This window comes from Mandrillus leucophaeus, unplaced genomic scaffold (assembly GCF_000951045.1).
Source record: "Mandrillus leucophaeus isolate KB7577 unplaced genomic scaffold, Mleu.le_1.0 Scaffold247, whole genome shotgun sequence".
Classification (NCBI taxonomy): domain Eukaryota; kingdom Metazoa; phylum Chordata; class Mammalia; order Primates; family Cercopithecidae; genus Mandrillus; species Mandrillus leucophaeus.
Window position 1 is genome coordinate 1316302 of NW_012102554.1, and position 19648 is coordinate 1335949.

General features: G+C 42.9%; 1 protein-coding gene across 2 annotated transcripts in view; it reads right to left on the reverse strand.

Annotated features, from left to right (window-relative positions):
- Positions 1-200: 200 nt before the first annotated feature.
- Positions 201-19648, reverse strand: part of ALDH1A2 (aldehyde dehydrogenase 1 family, member A2) — a 115430-nt gene continuing 95982 nt past the window's right edge. For both annotated transcript variants that reach the window (XM_011983175.1, XM_011983174.1), the window contains 6 exons: positions 10962-11064; positions 9134-9318; positions 7623-7787; positions 6744-6901; positions 6371-6445; positions 201-812 (listed from right to left, as the gene is read on the reverse strand). In XM_011983175.1, coding sequence (XP_011838565.1) covers positions 740-812; positions 6371-6445; positions 6744-6901; positions 7623-7787; positions 9134-9318; positions 10962-11064 — 759 coding nt within the window. In that variant the 3' untranslated portion in view covers positions 201-739. The remainder of the gene's footprint in view (positions 813-6370; positions 6446-6743; positions 6902-7622; positions 7788-9133; positions 9319-10961; positions 11065-19648) is intronic.

Sequence of the window (19648 nt, forward strand, 5' to 3'; positions counted from 1 at the left end):
CCCAAAACTGTGCAGCAAACTCAGAAGCTGTGAACTGCACATGATGACTTCCAATCTCTATTGTCCCAATCTTTTTTCATTCATGTTATTTATGCGTAAAAGAAAACCAGACTGGGTCAGGAATATCCCAGGTTCTTATTACATCTGTAGTGTACCAGCTCCTGGCATTTTCATTCTGGTCTGACTCTAGCTAAAACCATTTCATGTTTTGCTTTGAAGAAACGGATAACATGAAATGGTAATTTGGCTTTAAAACCTTGGAAAATTGTTCCCGGCCCAAACATCTGCCCCAAAATGAGCTCAGCTGAGATCTCCTTGGAAGAGAGCGGGGGGTGGGTGAGTGAAGAGGGCCTGAAAGGAGGAAAATGAAGACAGTAGAAAGGTCACCTTTCCTTAAGAGGAAAGTTCTTTGTGACAAAGGCATGAAATAATACAGCTCCCTTATTTCATCCTGTGCTCCAGAAAGACATACCGGAAGTATCTGCTAGCTCCTCCTCTTCCTTTTATCCCACTTTCCCCAATATTTGGTATGATTAAGGTGGCCCCTTACAGAGTGCCAAAAAACTGTGCCCGGCTGGTTTGCTTTAGTTGTGCAGTGACCTGCCTGGCCTACATGTTATCTTTTCAATCTTTAAATAAGGACCGTGGCTCAGCTGTGTATTCCTGAGAGCTGGGCCCTACAGAGAAAGCAGAGAGGGAGAGACGTGCAGGCTGGGCTTCATCTTCCTTCTTGGCCTTCTTAGGAGTTCTTCTGGGGAATCTTTACTGTCACAGTCTTAACTTCTGAGTACTCCCGCAAGCCGAATTCTCCCCTGAAACACAGAAATGGGCTGGGTCAGATACCAGAAGTCCAGGGAGCTGCATGTGAGTGCAGCGGGAGTCCCGAGGAGGCACAGTTTATCACCTGCGAACAGCAAGTCCTGGGGTATTCATGTAAAAATTCCTCATGTATGGGCAGCCCAGCCTTCCTTTGAGGGTCAGAGAAACTGTCATCTCATGAGTAGTTTTTAAAGTTAAAATGTGATTTGTTTTCACAATACTGCACAGAAAGGCAATGACTCTCAACTACTCAGAGACCTACTGTCAGCCTTGGCCAGAGGGCACACAAACGACCCCAGGCTGTGCTGAGAGGCTGAGTGCTGTGGGCAGCAGTGGGACCAGGCCCAGGTCTCTGAACGCCCTGGCCATGCTTCTCTCTACAAGGCAGCACTGGTTCAGTATTAGCTCTTTGGGACACTAGTGTGCTTTCCTCCCCCAAGAGGGAGGGTGGGAGCGGGTCACATGTCTAAGTGTTCCTGTCCCTCTGGGTGTTTACTACAATGCTCCTTCTCCACATATCTTCTCTATTCTCTTGTTCTTTTCGCCTTGTTTAAATGCCTTTTTTTCCATTTCATTATATAAATCAAGCATGTTCTCCTATTTTTCTTTAAAATAACAACTTTTTTTCTTCTATTCTTTTGAAAATCACTCTTCGGTGATGCTTTTCCCAACAGCCTCAGGAGGAGCTCCTCTTTAGTCCTCTCTGTTCACAGAGCCCCTTGTTTACACCTCAGCCACCACACTTACACACTGGGAGGACAAAGGGCTTGAATATCTCTGTCTTCCCTGCTGAGCTGTATCCTACTGATTTTTCTTTTTGCCTTCCACCAAACATAGGGTATAGCCTACAACAGCAGGCACAAAGAAGGTACCTGATGACGAAGGGAGGGAAGTGGAGAGGGAAGGAGGAAGGACAGGCTTCCTACTCCCCCTTCCCTAGTTCTACCCTGCTGTCATATGTTCGTCATATCTTCTAGATCAGGAAAAAATAAAAGAACACTTAGGAGATATATTTGAATATGAAAGGATTAAATGATTAAGAAAGGCTGTCTTTTGAAAGTCAGTGTATGAGTTACTGTGGCTGGGCTTTACAAGAGAGACCTGCTGTAAGTGATTCATCTGGGTTCCTTTTAGGAGCCCCCATGGCCTACACAAGGCTCCAGTGGCTTTGCCAGCAGCTCCTCTGAGCACCATGGGCACCTGAGTTGACAGGGACAACAGAGGGCAGCCAAGGAGGGACTGGGGCAAGCAGGCTGTTCTCTTGTCGGTATAGTTCATTTTGCTTAGAGGAATGAGAGAAATCCACTGAAATTGCCCCACTCATTGCATGCTTCCCTCATTAACTCCATCCAGGCCCGGAGTCTCTTCATTACCAGCTCAGCTCTGGCTCTCTCTGGTCATTTTCCTGTCCTTGGGCAATTCTGAATGTGTCTCTTCATCACGGACACCATGTGCATCCCATTTGAAGTGAATTTACTCCCTTGTTTCCTGGCTTTTGCACGCACTTGTTGGGGCAGGTCCCAAGCCACACTTCACTCCCATGTGACTCTCTAACTAGGTTGTGAGAAACGTAAGGAAGTCTACAGAGTCAGAAACCTCGCGATTATGGTTGCTTTCAAGTGTGACTGTTGGATCCTACTGTTTGGGTGTGTGATGCAATGGAAAACCCTGCTGGAGCAGAGGTGCTCCTCTCTGGGTCCGGAGCAGCAATCTGTGCACGGGGGAAGTGGACTCAAATCTGCTATGAAAAGAACTGCCCTGGGCCCAGGACATGAAGGAAAGCCAGTAAGAGGTCTTAGTGGCACAACTGAGAAGGCATGGAGAAGACAAAGAGCACTGAACCTGGGGTCAGAGACAGGAGTGCCCACTCAACTTTGCCATGAACCAGCTAAGAGATGCCAGCTGAGTCACTGCCATCCTCTTGGTGCACAGTCATCTCTCCAGTCAGTTCCTGAACCTCAGCATACATATCACCCAAAGAGCTTGCTTCAACTGTTGATTCTAGAATGCTACCTCTACCCCACAAAGATTCAGTTTCAGAAGCTCTAGGGAGGCACCAGGAGACTGTGAGATAGATGGTCATTTGGGTCACACTTTGGGAAACAATGCTTAAAGGTCACTAAGCCCTGAAGTTTGGATTCTTAAGCAATTTCACCATTTTGTTCCAGAATTTCTGTCTCAAATTTATTTACTCTAGTTAAATTTTGTGGCACATACAGTTAACAGGGAAGAAGCCCACTGATGCATAAAAGATATGCATATCACCACTGATGCAGCCCAATCTCTCTGCATGGTCACTTTCACAGCAGGAAGATACAGCAAGGCACAATCACATTTAGAAGCCTATACTCCTGCTCCTCAGCAGACTAGGTTCTAGTCCCTAAGAAAAATCAAACTTGGCATGCCTAGAGGCTTTAAGGTAACCTGTCAGTATTGGTAGCTCTTGGCCAGCCATTTTAGGAATCACTCATACTCACTCATAAAACAAGTAAGAGTTTCTGTTTAGGGTATATATTTTCCTGCTGTTTAACTTGACTTGCAGCAGCACTTCTCAGAGTAACATCTCCAGACCACCTGCATCAGAGGAGCTTGCAGGTGATGGGGACTGAGAGGGAGGGTGGAAGCGGGTCACCAGAAGGCAGGTTGCTTCCAAGGATGACTGGTGGATCCCAGTGTTTGGGTGCGTGATGCAATGGCAAACGCTGCTGGAATGGAAGTGCTTCTCTGTGGGTCCTGGGCAGTGATCTATACTGGAGTCATTCTGGAAGATTGTTAAAAACGCAGGTCCTGGGTCCTATCGCAGATCACCTAACTCAGAATCTCTGAGAGTGGGTCCCTAGATACACATGCTTAACAAAACCATCACCCAGACTGGAGGTGACTTCTCTGTATGCATGCGTGCACATGCATGCACACACACACAAACTTGACAAGCCCTGATTTAGATTATCTAACAATGCTTCTCATTTTCAAAGTCAGTGTCCTGAGTTTTTAAAATGCTGAGGTTCACAGCATTCTTTCCATCTCCTCAGTTTGTGACATTTTATGACTTGTGCTTTGCCACCCCTTATCTCAGGGGAGTTTGATGAGGAAGTAAGTAAAAGGACAGGAGAAGTCAAACAGGTGGAATTCAGTGGGCAGGAGGACCTGAGAAAAGCTTGTCTCTGAGCCTGGGAATTAAGAGGGCAGCCCATCAGATAACCTACAGAGGGCAGCCCTCCCCACAGCTCTCTGTGGGGAGACCTCATTGGCTAGGTCAGCCCTCCCTGGAGTTTCCAGATGTTTCTGGAAGTGCCACTTCACGTCTCTGCTCCTCTTAGGGATAGACAGGGAGCTGTCAGGGACCAACGCTGCATGGAGTTTGCAGGCCATGAGATGAACAATTCTGTCTAGATGGAGGGTTAAGTGGAGTTTCTGAGGCTATATCAAATGAGGTGGAAGAGCTGGGGACCAAGAAAGCATTTTCTGTCACTCTGCGTCATTTAAGAAAGAGAAAACATGTTTTGGGGGAAGGTAGAGGCCAAAACCCAAACCAAACCAAACACAAAACCATGCAATCTAGACAAGATGAAGTGGGTCTCATCAAAGAACAGCATTTCCTAATTATTTTTTAACTCCACTGGGAAGGTACAATCACCACAGTGCCTGCAAGACAAGTAGAGAGAAACGGTTCTTCAGTCTCTTGGGCACTGTTATGTGAGGTTCAGATACAGCCAAACTGTCTCCTGGACCATCTTTCTGGGCAAGGAGAACATTTCTGATGGGAATAGACTAGACTCAGCTAATGTCACAAGCCTGCCCATGATGAGGGACCACGGCTTAACCTGGGATTAGGCTCCATCAACCAGCGATCATTTATTGAAAGTATAGTTTATGCTCATGATTCACCCTGTTAATGATCTGTAACAAAACAGTCAATGCAAGCAGCATTCCCAGAGCCAGTGACTTCCCCCAGCATTTCAGAGACTGGGAGAGCACAGACATAGAGGAAGGAAATGAAATAAGAAGCGGAATGCATCTTGAAAAGTGGAAGCAGACAGTTAAGGTCAAAAGCAAATGAAGAGATACCTGGAGTACAAGAAGACTCTGTAAAAGCTGAAGGAATACTAAGAACTGAACGAATCCGATCCAGACTGTCTATAGGTTCTAGCTGTAAAGTAAGTGAGGGGTACTGGAGGCCAGAAGAAAAGGTTCAAGTGAGAACAGCTTCTCCCTGGCGTTACCAGATACAGAACAGAAGTCGGTGACACCAGCTGAGATTTAGGGAAACTTCTGCCAAAGTTACAGGTTAAGAAAAAGAGGGATCACCTATATAACATGAATCTGCTTGATGAATAATGTTATGAGTGCAGCTAACATTTTCTGAAGGCTTGTCAGACATTCTGTTGGATGTTTGCATACTTAACCCTTACACTCAATCCTCACAGCAACCCTGAGGTAGGTACTATAATTATTCCCATCTTATAGATGAGGTAACTGAGGCTTAGATTAAGGAATTTGTCCAAGCTTGTACAGGTAGTAATATAGGCAGGATTCAAATCCGAGCAGTGTGATTCTAGAAACTGCTCTAATCTCCAAGCTATACCTACTTTATAGTTCGGTGCTTGGGAGCTTGAGATTACCAGTGAAACTATCTGCAGTATGTAAATCCTCCGCTCTCGTCTTGTTGGTTCACTGCATTTCTCCCACCAACACCACAGTTGTTTTTCCCACAATACCTTTATTCACTCTCCCCTACTGCTACCCTGCTTTGCCCACCAACCTTGAAAATACATTCCCCCTTCTCGATCCAAGCATTCCTCTTCTTGAAAGGCTAATTCAAACCCCTGTAGCAGATCACATCTAAAGGTTTCCCAGATTTCTCCAGCTCACAATGATCTTCCCTATCCCTGAGCTCCTCCATTGCTTTTCAGTCTTCTCTGCGATTCCTCTGATTCTTTCAATGTTATTAGTTTTATTTACCCCAAAACATATTAAATGCCTTAAGGGCCTGCATCTTCCTCCACAGACCAAGTGCAGTGCTTTGTACATAGTTTATGCTCAATACTTGTTAATTGTGAACTAGGCATTTGCTCAAAAGAATATGCATTCAGTAATGGCTGAGGGAATGGGCATGAAACACGTTTCCTCTGTGAATCACAGGATTTGGAAAATATAGATCAGTTTCTTTCAAAAGGAGGGAAAGTGGGTTTTTTTCCTGGATGTTACTTCCAGGAAAAAAATGTCACTTCCTTTGTGAAGTCTTCTCTGACCTCACCAGTCAAAAATTTTTCTCTGTACTGACAAAATGTTTAACATACTTCTATCATAGCCTTTATTACAGGGAATTAATAGTACAGTAATTTTTTCTGTTCTCACTTTGGGAAAGGGAATTGTGTGTTATTCATCTCTGCAACATGTAGTAGTACTTAGCTTTTAGTACCATGTGCTCAACGAAATGTTTGTTGAATGAATGGATCAGTGTAAGACAATTAAACTATTTTTAAAGTACTGCTCTGTGCTGATATTTGCAATCTATTTCTCTGCAGGCATCAGCAACTTTGAGACTTACATTTCTCTCCCATTTCCAGACATCTTGAATCCCCCAAAGGGGCTCTGGGCATTTAAGGCATTGTAGCAATTGATCCTGAAAGAAGAAAACATAGTACTGTGAGTTCATGTAAAGTCTGACCACACAGAAATAATCTGAGTGGCACGGCATTTCTTTTACAAGTTTGATTTTTAAATTCCTTTCCTCCAGAGGAAAAGTTTGTAATTTAAAATCTACTTTGATTTCTGGATCTAAGCAGTACAGAGTGTACACCTTTTTTGGTGAAGTTTGATTGCTTTTGGTATTCCCCATCCTTCCAAGAAGATACCTGTTTATTTCCCCCTGGTCCCTATACCACCAGTGGAATTTGTTACAAGACTGACTCTGATCTTACCAAACAGTCCCAGCTTGCATTGCAGAAGATACTGTGAGGGCCTTGTTGATGTCATTAGTAAAGACGGCTGCTACGAGTCCGAAGTCTGAGTTATTGGCTCTTTCAATAACTTCATCCATCGTCTTAAATCTCAAAATTTCCTGAACAGGGCCAAAGATCTGCAAAAAGATAGTATGACTCAACATGGGTGCTCTGTCATTCTTTTACCTGCTTTCCACATTTCAATGCACGTTTACTCTGCCTTGATTACTTAAATAACATTTAAGTTTAGCAGTACAAAACTGTAAAATCTCCCAACCTTTCCTAGGATAAGATGATGCAAGAAGAGTCTAACATTAGTGTTTGTTTAACATCCCCAAATTCCCCAACCTCTCCGGCATCACTTGATTCCACTCTGTATACTAGGGGTGTCTTCTTTAGGTACAGAAGAGAAAGTGGCATCCTCCATGATGCTGCAAACACTGCTCCAGAACTGAATGCTCTGGACTGTGGGCTGACTTGCTCCTGGTCCTTCTCTTGCACAGATTTGAAGATGCTTCAGTGTATTCTCTCTCCTGGTTAACATCCTAGTGACTCATATTTAGGAGAACTGAACTGGTGCCAGTGTGTTGTTGAGGTCATTGGTAGGATATTCTGATTGTTCCGTTGGCTAATAATCATCACAAGCACACAGCATGTCACCTGGCCTCCACCTAGCTTGCTTGTCTTTTGGTTTACTTTTCTTCTTGAAACTGGAATTTTCATAGCCATGTTCATTACTATTGCAAAATGAATATATGTAAAATATAAAGAGCTAAAACTCTATTATCATCCACTAGAAATGCTCTAGAAACGATCCCAAGAAAGATGTGGCTTTTGTGAGAACAGCATATTTGATACCTCCTCCTTGGCAATCCGCATATCATCAGTGACATTTGAAAACACCGTGGGCTCAATGAAAAACCCCTTTCGGCCCAGTCCTTTGCCTCCACATTCCAGTTTGGCGCCCTCAGCCACACCACTCTGGATGAGTTCCAAGATCTTGTTGTACTGTTTCTTATCAATCTGTGGGAGACATGATTTTTTCAAAGTTTACACCCAGTCAAATCTAAACCTGCTGTCACTTACCAATTTTTGACCTACAAAAAATTGGCAATTTTGTATGGTTAATCCTAATATATCAATGATTCCAATAAATGCACTGCTCTGATGATATTGCCTAATCAGAAGTACCAGCTGAACATTTAGAAAAATGTTTCAAAATGATGGAGACACTGGCTAATTTACTATTCATTGTTCATATGAGGGAAAACTGACCTTTATAATTGAGTAAGTTAGCAAGTTGTACTGATAGTAAAAAAGAGGCAAAAATTAGCACACAGCCTCTTTAGATAGTGCTACACACCCAATCTTATTGTGGTTTGTTTTTAAAGGAATTCCTATTACATTTTTAGAGGAACTTTAGAGAAAAATATTAACAGTAAAGAGTGAAGGACTAGTTTCCTAGTCCAAAAAAAATAAGGTCAGCCTTCCCCCCAAAAACTGACAGAGGTAAATAATACAAAAACCTACATTCACCCAAGTTTGAATGGCTCAGCCAGAACATCAATCTTCTCTTGAATAGTCCCTAAACTGAGGAGATATTGTCCCTTAACAGGAAAACCCATGCTTTAGTGACCCATATAGGAGCTGGTCCGAGTTCCTTCTAAAAAGTCTCAGAACCTGTCTACAGATTAAGACCAGAATTCCCTTTAGAAATATGCCTTGATGATTACGGCGAACCTGCAGAGGTGAAAAGTGTAGTCTGGCTGCTCAGGAGAGACTTTGTGGCCCTCCCCACCCCACTACAGTACACAAGGCATTCAGATTAAGAAATAACCATACAGCAAAAGGGAAGTGAGCCAGCCCTTCATTTCCTACACATTCACAAGCTACAAGTGATATGTCCAGACTGGTTCAGGCTGCTGGACAGACTCCTTGGCAGCTTATAAAAGGATAGATGGCTCTAGGAAAGAAAGATATCTACCCACCTTGACTGTGGCATCTGTAGGGATGTCCTAAAGTTCAGTGATTGGAAGGACTGGGACTGGGTTCTAGTGTCGAGACCCATCTTGTCATAACTCAGGGCTTTCTTTAGAACTGAGAGACTCCAGCTTAGTCCCAAAGGTCAGAATATTCTTAAAGTAACAGTAACGCCATAGTTTTTCAGAGATACAACTTAGAAAGGGAAAGAGAAGCCTAAGAAATAAGCAATCCCTCTCTGGCTACATTTCCAGCCATGAAGACATGGTGGGGAATAAAGGAGGCAGCTGAAAAGAAAGATGTTGCTTTGCTGGGTCCTACTAGAGTGCACACAGTTCTGTGCCAGCCAAGAATTAAGTAAACCAAGGGAATGGTTATGATTTTTCTACCTGGGGACCCTGCTCAGTGGTGGGGTCAAAGGGACTCCCCACTATGCGCCTCTTGGCCCGCTCCACGCTTCTTCTCACAAACTCCTCATAGATGGACTCCTCCACGAAGATGCGAGAGCCTGCAGTGCAGCACTGGCCTTGATTGAAGAACACACCCTGGTGGGCCTGCTCCACAGCATAGTCCACTACAAGAGGAAACAGCCATGTTGCCACTGCTTGTCTATGGAGCCACCTCCCTCCCCTCTCCAAAGCCCCAGGTATAGTGTGCTCACTGCAGGACATAACCATGAATAGTACTGAATTGGGAATGCAACTTAGTTCCAGTTCTAACTACACCCTGACATGCTATGTGAACTTGAACGACTTCACTTCTTTGGGTCTCTTTCTTATTCTGCAAATAGAGGGACTGAACCTCAGGTATAACAGGAGTCTCAATCCCCAATACACCACAGGGCTAGGCAGACAAGGTAAAGGTATGAGGCTACCAGGTGGTAATGGAGCAATGTAATGGAGAGGCTAAGAAGGAAAGTCACTACATTTAATCATTGCCATGCATAAATATGAGCCCCAGGTTGTCAGATCTTCTCAATTTTCACAGAAATCAATATTTTAATATGCAGTTTTTGTTTTGAACATAGTGTAATGTTTATACAGGTAAACATGTCTATATTTTGTATCTGGCCAATTTACAACTCCTAATGTACAGGGCCTTGTAGCGGTATGTTTGGTATTTGGGGGATTAAACTGTAACACCAATGGATCTTCTCTGAAGACAGTAAATTGCCTCTAGATTGACATGGACTTGTGTAAAATCGTATGAAAACTCTTCCATATTCATCCTTTCGATCTTACACTTCAAAATAGCTTAATCTGACAGGCATTAGTTGCTAAATGACCGACTGACTGAATAAATGAATCAGTCAATGTGAGGGCGATGGGGTTCCTACTCCTCAAGAGGAATAGGCATAAGGATTCTGATTTTCTTGACAACTAACATAGAGCTAAAGCTGAACTCTGCAAATTCCAAACTGGGGTTGAAATTCAAGCAATCTGCTTTCGGTTTTCTGCTCTCTCTGGTGGTGAAACTGGGAAAGCAGCTCTGCCTGGCAAAATGTAAAGAAAAAAAAAAAAGAATCACTGAATGAGATGTTGGGATTTCCTTACCCGGAGAGCTTTTCAAAACAGAAAGGTCACACCTGTGCAGAATGGCCTAGGTGGCATCCTTCCTAGAGACATGAGGTTTCTCAGTTACTGCTCTAAGCCTCTGGAAGGTCCTACTGGCAAGGTGGAATCATCCCAGCTTTAGGACTACACATACCGAACTGACCCACGTGTGCTGTCATCCTGACTGAAAGTCATGGGAGTAGCAGAAAGGGGTTGGAATTGACTAAACAGAAAAGGGACTGTGGATTTAGAAAATGCTGCCAGGGCTGATGAAGTTGGATTTATTTATAATGGTCTACCAGCCACCAGGCACAGTTGAAAAGTTACAGATTTATTGTATCCAGGCAGAGAGACTATCCTTCGGGTGCTCAGCAGCTGAGACCGTTGCTGTTTAACCATATGTCACTGACCAAGCCTTCATCTCATCCCCCATTCTACAACATCACAGATTCAAAATGGCTCATTAGTGTCTAGAAAACAAACGGTTCAGTCGTCAACTGAAAAGTGCTTTTTCCCCATTATCAAACTGTTTTCTCTTTAGAGATCTTCTTAATTGCCCTTAGCTTCAAAGATCTTTTGCTAGTGTCCTATAAAAAGTGGAGATACAAAAGAGAGTACCAAAGGGTGTGTGCTGGTTCATGTGTGGGACCTGTCGTTGACTTACAATCAGCATCAGCAAAAATAATATTAGGACTTTTGCCTCCAAGTTCCAGAGTTACTCTCTTCAAATTACTTCTTCCAGCTGCTTCTTGGATAAGCTTTCCAACCTGAAAGAAGGGAAATGGAGACAGGTTTTGCACACCCTGCAGCTGAGACAGTCACTGGTCAATGCCAGCTCAGGGTAACATTGGGATGCAACAGTAACAAATACTAAAAGGCAAACCAACCCAGCTGTTGTCATCAACTTGGGTGTACAAGACATAAGTTAGTGGGGTACAGTTTAATGTCCATGCTGGAGTGAACTGGAAGATAGCTTTAGTTTCATGATGGAAGGAGTAAGGAAAAGGGAGTTAAATCTGGAATCTTCATCACTGAAAGATTTCTCTAAAGACAACTGGCAAGCAAAATGTAACCGGAGATTTCCATCACTGTATTGTGGCCTTTAGCTTTGGACTCCGGCTCCAGAAAAATGTCAACTGGTGCCACTTTAAAGATATCATGAGGGTAAAACAAATTGTTCATGTATCTCCCAAAATGCCAGGCATGATTTTTATTACATGCTCCAAAGAGACTATCAATATTATACCTCTGCCTCTGCCTAGCGCTACAGTAAAAGGATACCAGACAGTTGAGAATCTGTCTCTTTTTGTGCAATCTTGTAAATGCCATTTATCTTGAATCCAACAAAACAAGAGGCTGAGTTAGGAGAAAGCACTTGCCAATGAGTACATTCACATTGACAACGCAAATGAAAGTCTCACTATGGAAACAAAGATCCACTACTTAGAGCCCCTGCTCAAGGCACAACTCTACCTCAGTGATGGGGAGTGCTGTCACCTCCTTTGGGTCCACCTCAGCTGAAAAGGGCTCCCTTGCCCAAGGAGATGCCCTCTTCCAAGTGGCCCATATCCACCCACTGGTGGTGGCAGGGTTTGTATAAAGGTCCTACCCTTTCAGCCTAGCACAGGACTGGGCTCTGAGGGGCAGTATATACTCCATGATGACCCACGTGACTGGCAGAGGCTGTGTCAGGCCTGCGTTGCAGTTCCACTTCCCCATGGCCACTCCCCTTCAGCAGGGATCCCTAGTAAAATCCTGCAAGCTAAAGTACAACTCTGTGAATGCTCCCTGGGAATCTAACCTGCAACAGGGTGCGACTCTACTGGAGAGCATACGCCACTTTACGGAAAAAGGAGAGCAGAGCCACCATATAGCCCATAGAGGCAATTTGGTCTTGTTGAGATGAAAAATTGCTACTTGTTCCTGAAATTTACCTAAAAATTAAATATTTTAAAAGCCTGGGGAAGAGAAACGCTACATTTACTTTCAATTCCTGCAGTCCCTTGTTGATATCCTCCAGTGGGACTAATGACTTTGCAGACAGCGGAGAACCCTGGGTAGGAGAAAAGGCTCTGGAGCCAGGCTGCCCGGATTCTTTTTTTGTTTGTTTTTAACCAGTTCTATCACTTAATAACTGTTTGAGCCTCGGAAATTTATTTACTATCTCTGAGCCTTGGATCCTCCTCTGTAGGGGGGGATAAAAATACTATGTACTTTATAATTCTATTTTGAGGATTAAGTAGTGTACCATATATGGCACTTAGAACCCAGCCTGGCACACAGTAAGTGTGCAGACATGCTAACCATGAGCAAGTGTGAGAAGCCAGGGCCTCCCCTTTTCTTCCATGTTCAATGGAAAGAAATGGGGGTGATGTTAAGGAGATGGCTGGACCTTCCAAAGCAGGTCTCCCCTAGATCTCCCAAACTGCCTATGCCGTTAACTCCTTCAGAAAAACACTGGGGAAACTCCAACTTCCCCTCAGTCTCCAATATCACTCATTAGCTGTAACTCTGCCTCCTTGTAAAAAAGATTTTGAAAATGTATCCCCATCCTGAGAAAAGGGAAAAAGTGATGTCTCTGAAAGAGGCAGAACTAGAGTTTCTTGATTTGCTGAAAACATTACTTATCAAGGTGTTGGAAAATGCTAACACCTGGCCCTGAAGTTTGATGGATGAGCTGTGGCCAACCTACCAGATTGCCTTTCCCTTGCCAGTTTGTGTCTCTTCCACTTCCAGGCAAAGGTCTCAGGAAGACCTGGGCTCAGTAAAGGCCCCGTTCTCACACAGAGATGCTCCTCTGAGAAGAAAATAGACACAAAGGGAAGGAGAATCTGGCCCTCTGTTCTGGGAATGGTGAAAATTATGACTGGTGAGAGGGAGAACTCACAGTGAAGGGCAGTTGGGGAAACAGCAATCCTCTGACTTAACACCAGCACTCAGGGAGGGGTGTTCCCTGAGGATACTGTCGTCTGTGACTGTCTGCTCTTCTGAGAATGTCAGTGTGCTTGCTCGCTCCGCTCTGGGGAATCCAAATTAACTGATGTGGACTCATTTTAAACTCCAGGAAGATAAACAGGTAACTGCTTTCTCAGCAAGATAATTACTGGAATTCACAAACATATTATTCATTAAATTAAACTAATATTTATTGAGTAGTCGATGTTAGATATTTACAAGCATTACGTCACAAGCCTCTCAAAAACCCTACAAAGCAGGTTTTATCTCATTTTAGAGATGAGTAAACTTGAGTTAGAAGTTAGTGAATGTCACCAGGCTCCCCAGCTGGTTCATGACAGAACCTGTTGGACTATCTGCAGGCTGACGCCAGGGACCAGGCTTGGGATTACTCCCTCTCCTTCCCTTCCTTCCTCCCAGCATTCTGTCATTTTTCTGTTCTCTTTTCTACATTTACTGAGCACTAATGTGTACCACATACCATCAAAATCTTATTCCTGCACTCAAAGCTGATTTCAAAGTAGGTAGGAATATGACCTCTTGAAGACACAAATAATGTTCATAAATCATCAGTTACAAAACAGAACATAGATTCTGCCTTCAGGTTTACATTCAAGAAACAAGCACAAGCAAGGAAAAATCATGAGTTTTACACATAGTAAGATGCCAAATAAATATTTGGGGTTGGCAGACACTGCTGGCCCAGCTGGCATTATATTTCTGTTAGCCCTACTCCCTGATATTCATCAGACCATTCTAGAGGTTATTTTTTGCCACTAGAAATGTCGGCCAGTGATTATATTCATGGCTACAGTAACTATATAAAAGTTTCACTCAGTCTATGATCATCAGAGAAGAATACCTAAGAATAATTTTCCCTGCATCAATGCTTTACCAGCCTTTCCTCAGAAACCAAATTTGTGCTAAACACCACAAGGCAAATCTCAGACGAATAATACCTTTCCCCTTCATGTTTGGAAGAAAGTCGAGTTGTAGTTCAAGACAGAATGGGATGTGTTAGGCTATGGGAGAACCACTTCCATCTGGAATGGCCTCAGGACAGGACGGGACACTTCTAAACAACCTTGGCTTTCATCAATGCCCGTCATTCAACACATATTCATAGTTCTCCTATGTGCCAGGTGCACTGTTGGGCATACTCCCTTACCAATAAGGAATGCACAGCTAAAAGGACTCCCATGTAAACCTAGTAGGTGTTCAATAAACGTGGCTTTGCAGTTCACTAGGGAAAAAATCTGGGTCTCATTTAATATTAGATCTGAACAGATTAAGTTATAGTTCCTCAGTACTTTGTTATAACCCAAAGGTTTCTAAAGTCAAAGTCTGTGGCATTAGAAAGTCTAAGAAAGAATGAATTACACATAAAACAAAGGCCTAGGATTGACCAATCTTCTAAAATGGAAAAGTTTCACTTTGGTTCCTGAGGGATACTGCCCCTCCTGACATGACCAGAAGGTGGGAGTGCATGGCAAGATAAAGGAGGCTGCAAGGGTGCACAGGTCTTCCAAGTGGTTAAAAGGCAAGTTGATAGAGATATCCTGATGATACCAAGTCCTATTCTGATGAAATTGGCAATTTGTAAAATAAAACAGGTAAATATACAGTTTGAGAAATCAAATCCTATATATGATGTAATATAGATTAAATAGGATAAAGGTACATAAAGGCACAGAGATCAAAGTTTTAGTTCGCTGTCATCTTTTCTTCCAAGCAGAAAAGATTTTACAATGCACTCGTGTGATACCTTCTGCCCCACTGCTGACAATCTGGCTAATTATAACCATATTTAGGCTTATATATTTATAAGCCCACATTGAGTCTTATACCTCCTGCCCCAATTGACCCACAGGAGTCAGAAGACCTGGTACTACAAACTCTAGCTTCTAACGAATCTTCAGTTCGGGAAAGCCACTTCACTTCCACCTGGGTCTCAGTTTCTTCATCTGTAGAATGAAGGCACAGGCCAAGCAACAAATCTCTCCCTTAGTACTCCAGTTAATTGAAGGAGTTAAAAAAGACAGATGGGACTCCTGGGGACTCTGCTCATTCTGAGAGTCTGTCCACCATTCTTGTGTTTTTCTTGCCTTGTGAAGCAGAAGTAGCTTGTTACAAGTAGAACACCACAGCCGCACTGAATGACAGAAAAACCTCATCTTTTTTTAGTTTCCCTGCACAGAGCTCATTATGAAAGAGTAAGTGATAGTGTTCCTATCATGCAGTTTCTTAACTTTGCACTCCCTGCAGAGCCTCTCAGCTCTGGGTACCCCAAACATGTAAGGGCAGTGAACTGGGGGCTCCTCCGCACATAATGAAACTGGGCTAATTCTCAGCAGGAATGTTGGCACAGTTCAACTCTGACTCCCATCCTCGTTTGAATAGGCCTCAAGATTGATACCAGGAGTATCCCTGGAAGAGCCACAGTGTACTGGAATCATGTTCACAGCAATGCGGCAGTGTAGGGGAAAGCAATTTGGGGCTTTGCAAGAAAAATAATTTGTTATACAGGACAAAAAGGAACACAAAAGGCTTTTCATGCCCTCTTTATTCAGGGCAGTTGCTCCCTGAACAGTTTCTAAAGTTGGGTAAAATGTTTCTTTTTATTAATTACTCATATTAGGGTGAGTTCCTTGTCAGAGCTATTTTATTACACTTATCAAGGTATATTTATTCTCAGAGAATAAATTTTTAAAAACAGAAAAATAAATCTCTACTAGAGATCCCAGTAAACTAGTCAAAGATGCCTGCTTTTTGTAATATCTCTTCTTAAATCCCAAATAGATCTACTCTCTGCTTCTTCCCTGTTCTCCTTTCTTAATTCTCATTGCTATGCTTCCTGGTTCCAACTGTGTTGGGAACAGAAATCCCAAAAATATGGGGAATGGGTATTTGTCTTTCTGAAGTACCCAGAAATAACAGGCCAAATTAATCTGTCCAGATTTCCACCAGAAACAAACAAGACCAAGGCACTGAAGCAGTTCCTTTATGTGGTAACAGCAGTTTAAACCTTTATCTGTGGAATTCAGATTATGAAGGCCAATATAACCACTATGTTTCCAGCCTTCTTTCCCACCATTCCCGCCACCACACGCCCACGACTCTAACCACACAAAACCACTTGCCCTTCCTGGAACATGCCTGTGTGCCTTGGTATAAGCTGCTCCATCTACCTGCAAAGCCTTTTCACGCCTTGCTTACTTGATGATAAACTCATTTTTACAGAGATACATCTTTCACCTCCTCTGAGAAGGTGGCTTTCCTCCCCTCCCCTCCCTGCAGGGTTTGGTGTTCCTTCTCTGATCTCACAGCGCTATGTACATAACTCTCACATTGTGCTTAATAGCTGTCTCCCCCACTACAATGACTGACTTTTAAAAAAATATGTGTATGTACACACAGAAGATTTTCTTTTAAGACAGGGTCTCGCTCTCTTGCCAAGGCTGAACTGTAGTAGTATGATTATGGCTCACTGGATCCTTGAAATTCTGAGTTCAAGCAATCCTCCCAACTCAGCCTGAGTAGCTGGGACCACAGGCACTTGCCATCATGCCTGGCTAATTAAAAAAATTTTTTTTGGTACAGACAGGGTCTCACTATGTTAACCAGGCTGGTCTCAAACTCTTGGCCTCAAGAGGTCCTCCTGCCTAGGCCTTGAAAGCACTGGGATTACAGGCGTGGGCCACCAAGACCCAGACAAACTTTAAATAATGTGTTAAGTCAATAAGCCAGAATATAAAAATTGCTTGAGAGCAGTGGTGTGATCACGGCTCACTGCATCCTTGGACTCCTGGGCTCAAGCAATCCTGCCTTTCAGCCTCTCGAATAGCTGGGACTACAGGTGCACACTACCAAGCCCGGCTACTTTCTTTTATTTATTTTTAGTTTTGCAAAGACCAGGGCTTGCCATCTTGCCCAGGATGGTCTTGAACTCCTGGGCTCACACAATCTTCTGGTCTTGATCTCCCAAAGTGCTAGAATTATGGGCGTGAGCCATCGTGTCCAGCTAATGTTATTGTTGATTGAACACCTATTCTGTTTACTTGTTTTCACAAACATTATTTTATTTAATCTTCATGACAATCCTGGGAGGCAGGAATTATTATCCTACTTTATAATTGGAAAAAAGACTCACAGAGATCAAGAAATGACTTGCAAACAGGCACCCACTGAGTGGCAGAGCCAGGACTGGTCTCAGAATGTGCACACCAAGCCTCAGGTTCTTTTCCCTCCTCTTTTCCAGACCTCCTCCTGGGGATTGGGTCCCCTTTGCTGTGAGTAGCATTTTGACAGTTAAACGCATCACCTACCACTAACATGTTCTAGGATCAACTGCCCTGTACATTTAGCCATCCTTTTTTACATAATACTCTCCCATTTCTATTTTAGATAAGCTTTAAAAATCACAGTTTTGATTGTCTTGGTCTGCTCTGATAGGAAAAAGCATGGAGTAGTCAAGAGTACTCTATGTCCCATTAACTAGATGAGCTAAAGGGATCAACACCTTAGGACCTGTCCAAACTCAGCCTGAGTACTGAGGAGAAAGCTAACTGCAGAATCTTTGACTTAGAGAATAAATCATGGAATCTCATCCAGCAGGCAGAGACTATACCATACTTTTTCTTACTCTCCAGTCTTCAAGTTTTGATTTAAGAATTTTTTAAAAAGAGAAGTTTTATGCTAATAGTTTTAAACCTACAAAACCAAACATTTTTTCAGATGAAAGCGGTTTTTTCAATACCTTCATGACATTCAATCAAACCCGTATTTTTTAAATAAAATAGCGAATGATTCACAAATGGACTCAAACAACCTTAGAAAAAAGCTTATTAGCTATTTATAGCTGTAACTGTAGCAAGCCACTTCCCCCAACCTACAATGAGGGGCGAAGCTAACTAGGAGGGAGCTGAGCTGATTCATGACTCAAGCAGTAGAGATGGTGCTTGTATCATGCAGCATGACATTTATCTCACTTAGGAAATGAAAGGAGAACCCCAGCTGCGTAAATTAGAATGAGTGATAATACAGCTGTTAGCTACAAACATTTGTTTGGCACGAATCAATCTGGACTCTCCTGTAGTTTGCTTTGATGGTCTCTCTACTATCTTGTTGACTAATGATGAGATCATTGTTTGTTAACCTCACTGAGTAAAGAAAACACTATCCCAAGCAAAATGCATACTGTTTCCCGCACTTTATTGAGGTTGTTTATTGACTTGTGTTTATAAGAGCTCTTCTATATTTATTAAATATTTACATGCATTGCTTATGTATTTAGCTGCATAAGGAGAAATTAATCCCATCTTTAATCTGAGTAAAGTTGTTGGCTTTCTATAGGACTTTGGGGTAGTAAAGTGGAAAGCAGCCACCTCAAATAAGATTGTTGTTGTTAACTGTTCCAGATTCTTTGTAATGTACCAATAGGTCCCATCTCCCTAAGGTGATCACAGCAGAAGCCATGTTCAAATCCATAAATTTAAGGGACATGTTCACTCTGGAAGAATCTATATAACTTCTCAAGTATCCTGCAGAGTTAGAAAAGAATAAATGGATAAAGTAAATAACTACAGCTGAAAAGGGGTTTGGGGATTATGTGATCATTTGATTTGCCTGTGAAAATTCTCCATCCACAACTAATATGGAAATTACAAGTTGGCTTTTATATTCTAGAACAATGCTGTTCTCCCTTAAGTCCTCTAGTGCCTGCCAATAGTGCCATTCTAGAGAATAAACTAAGAGATAACCTAGAAGTCACAGGATTAGTTCCCCTCCAAATGAATGTAAGCCTCTCTAGAGAGAGAGAAGAATCAAATGTAGATTCTGTCAGAAAATTTAGCTGAAACTTGCTCTATTCACACTGCAATAGGCTACTTAATATTTTAAGTATTCCTAAAAGCAAAACAATTCAAAGAGCCACCTTCCACCATATCCTCTTTCCCAAATTCTCCCTTCTCTCTCTCAGTTCCCTATTGAATATCTCAGTATTGGAAGATTGCATATGTAGTTGTTAATGTTTTATTTGTGAAGATAAAAAAATTTCCTGTTGCTATAAAGCTACAATAGTCAAAATAATGTGGTACTTGTGATGTAACAGTTACACAGATTACTGAAACAGAACAGAGTATAGAAATAGACCCACATAGGGCCAGGTGCAGTGGCTCATGCCTGTAATCCCAGCACTGTGGGAGGCCATGGCGGGCGGATCACGAGGTCAGGAGATCGAGACCATCCTGGCTAACATGGTGGAACCCCGTCTCTACTAAAAATACAAAAAATTAGCCAGGGGAGGTGGCGGGTGCCTGTAGTCCCAGCTACTCAGGAGGCTGAGGCAGGAGAATGGCGTGAACCCGGGAGGCGGAGCTTGTAGCGAGCTGAAATCGC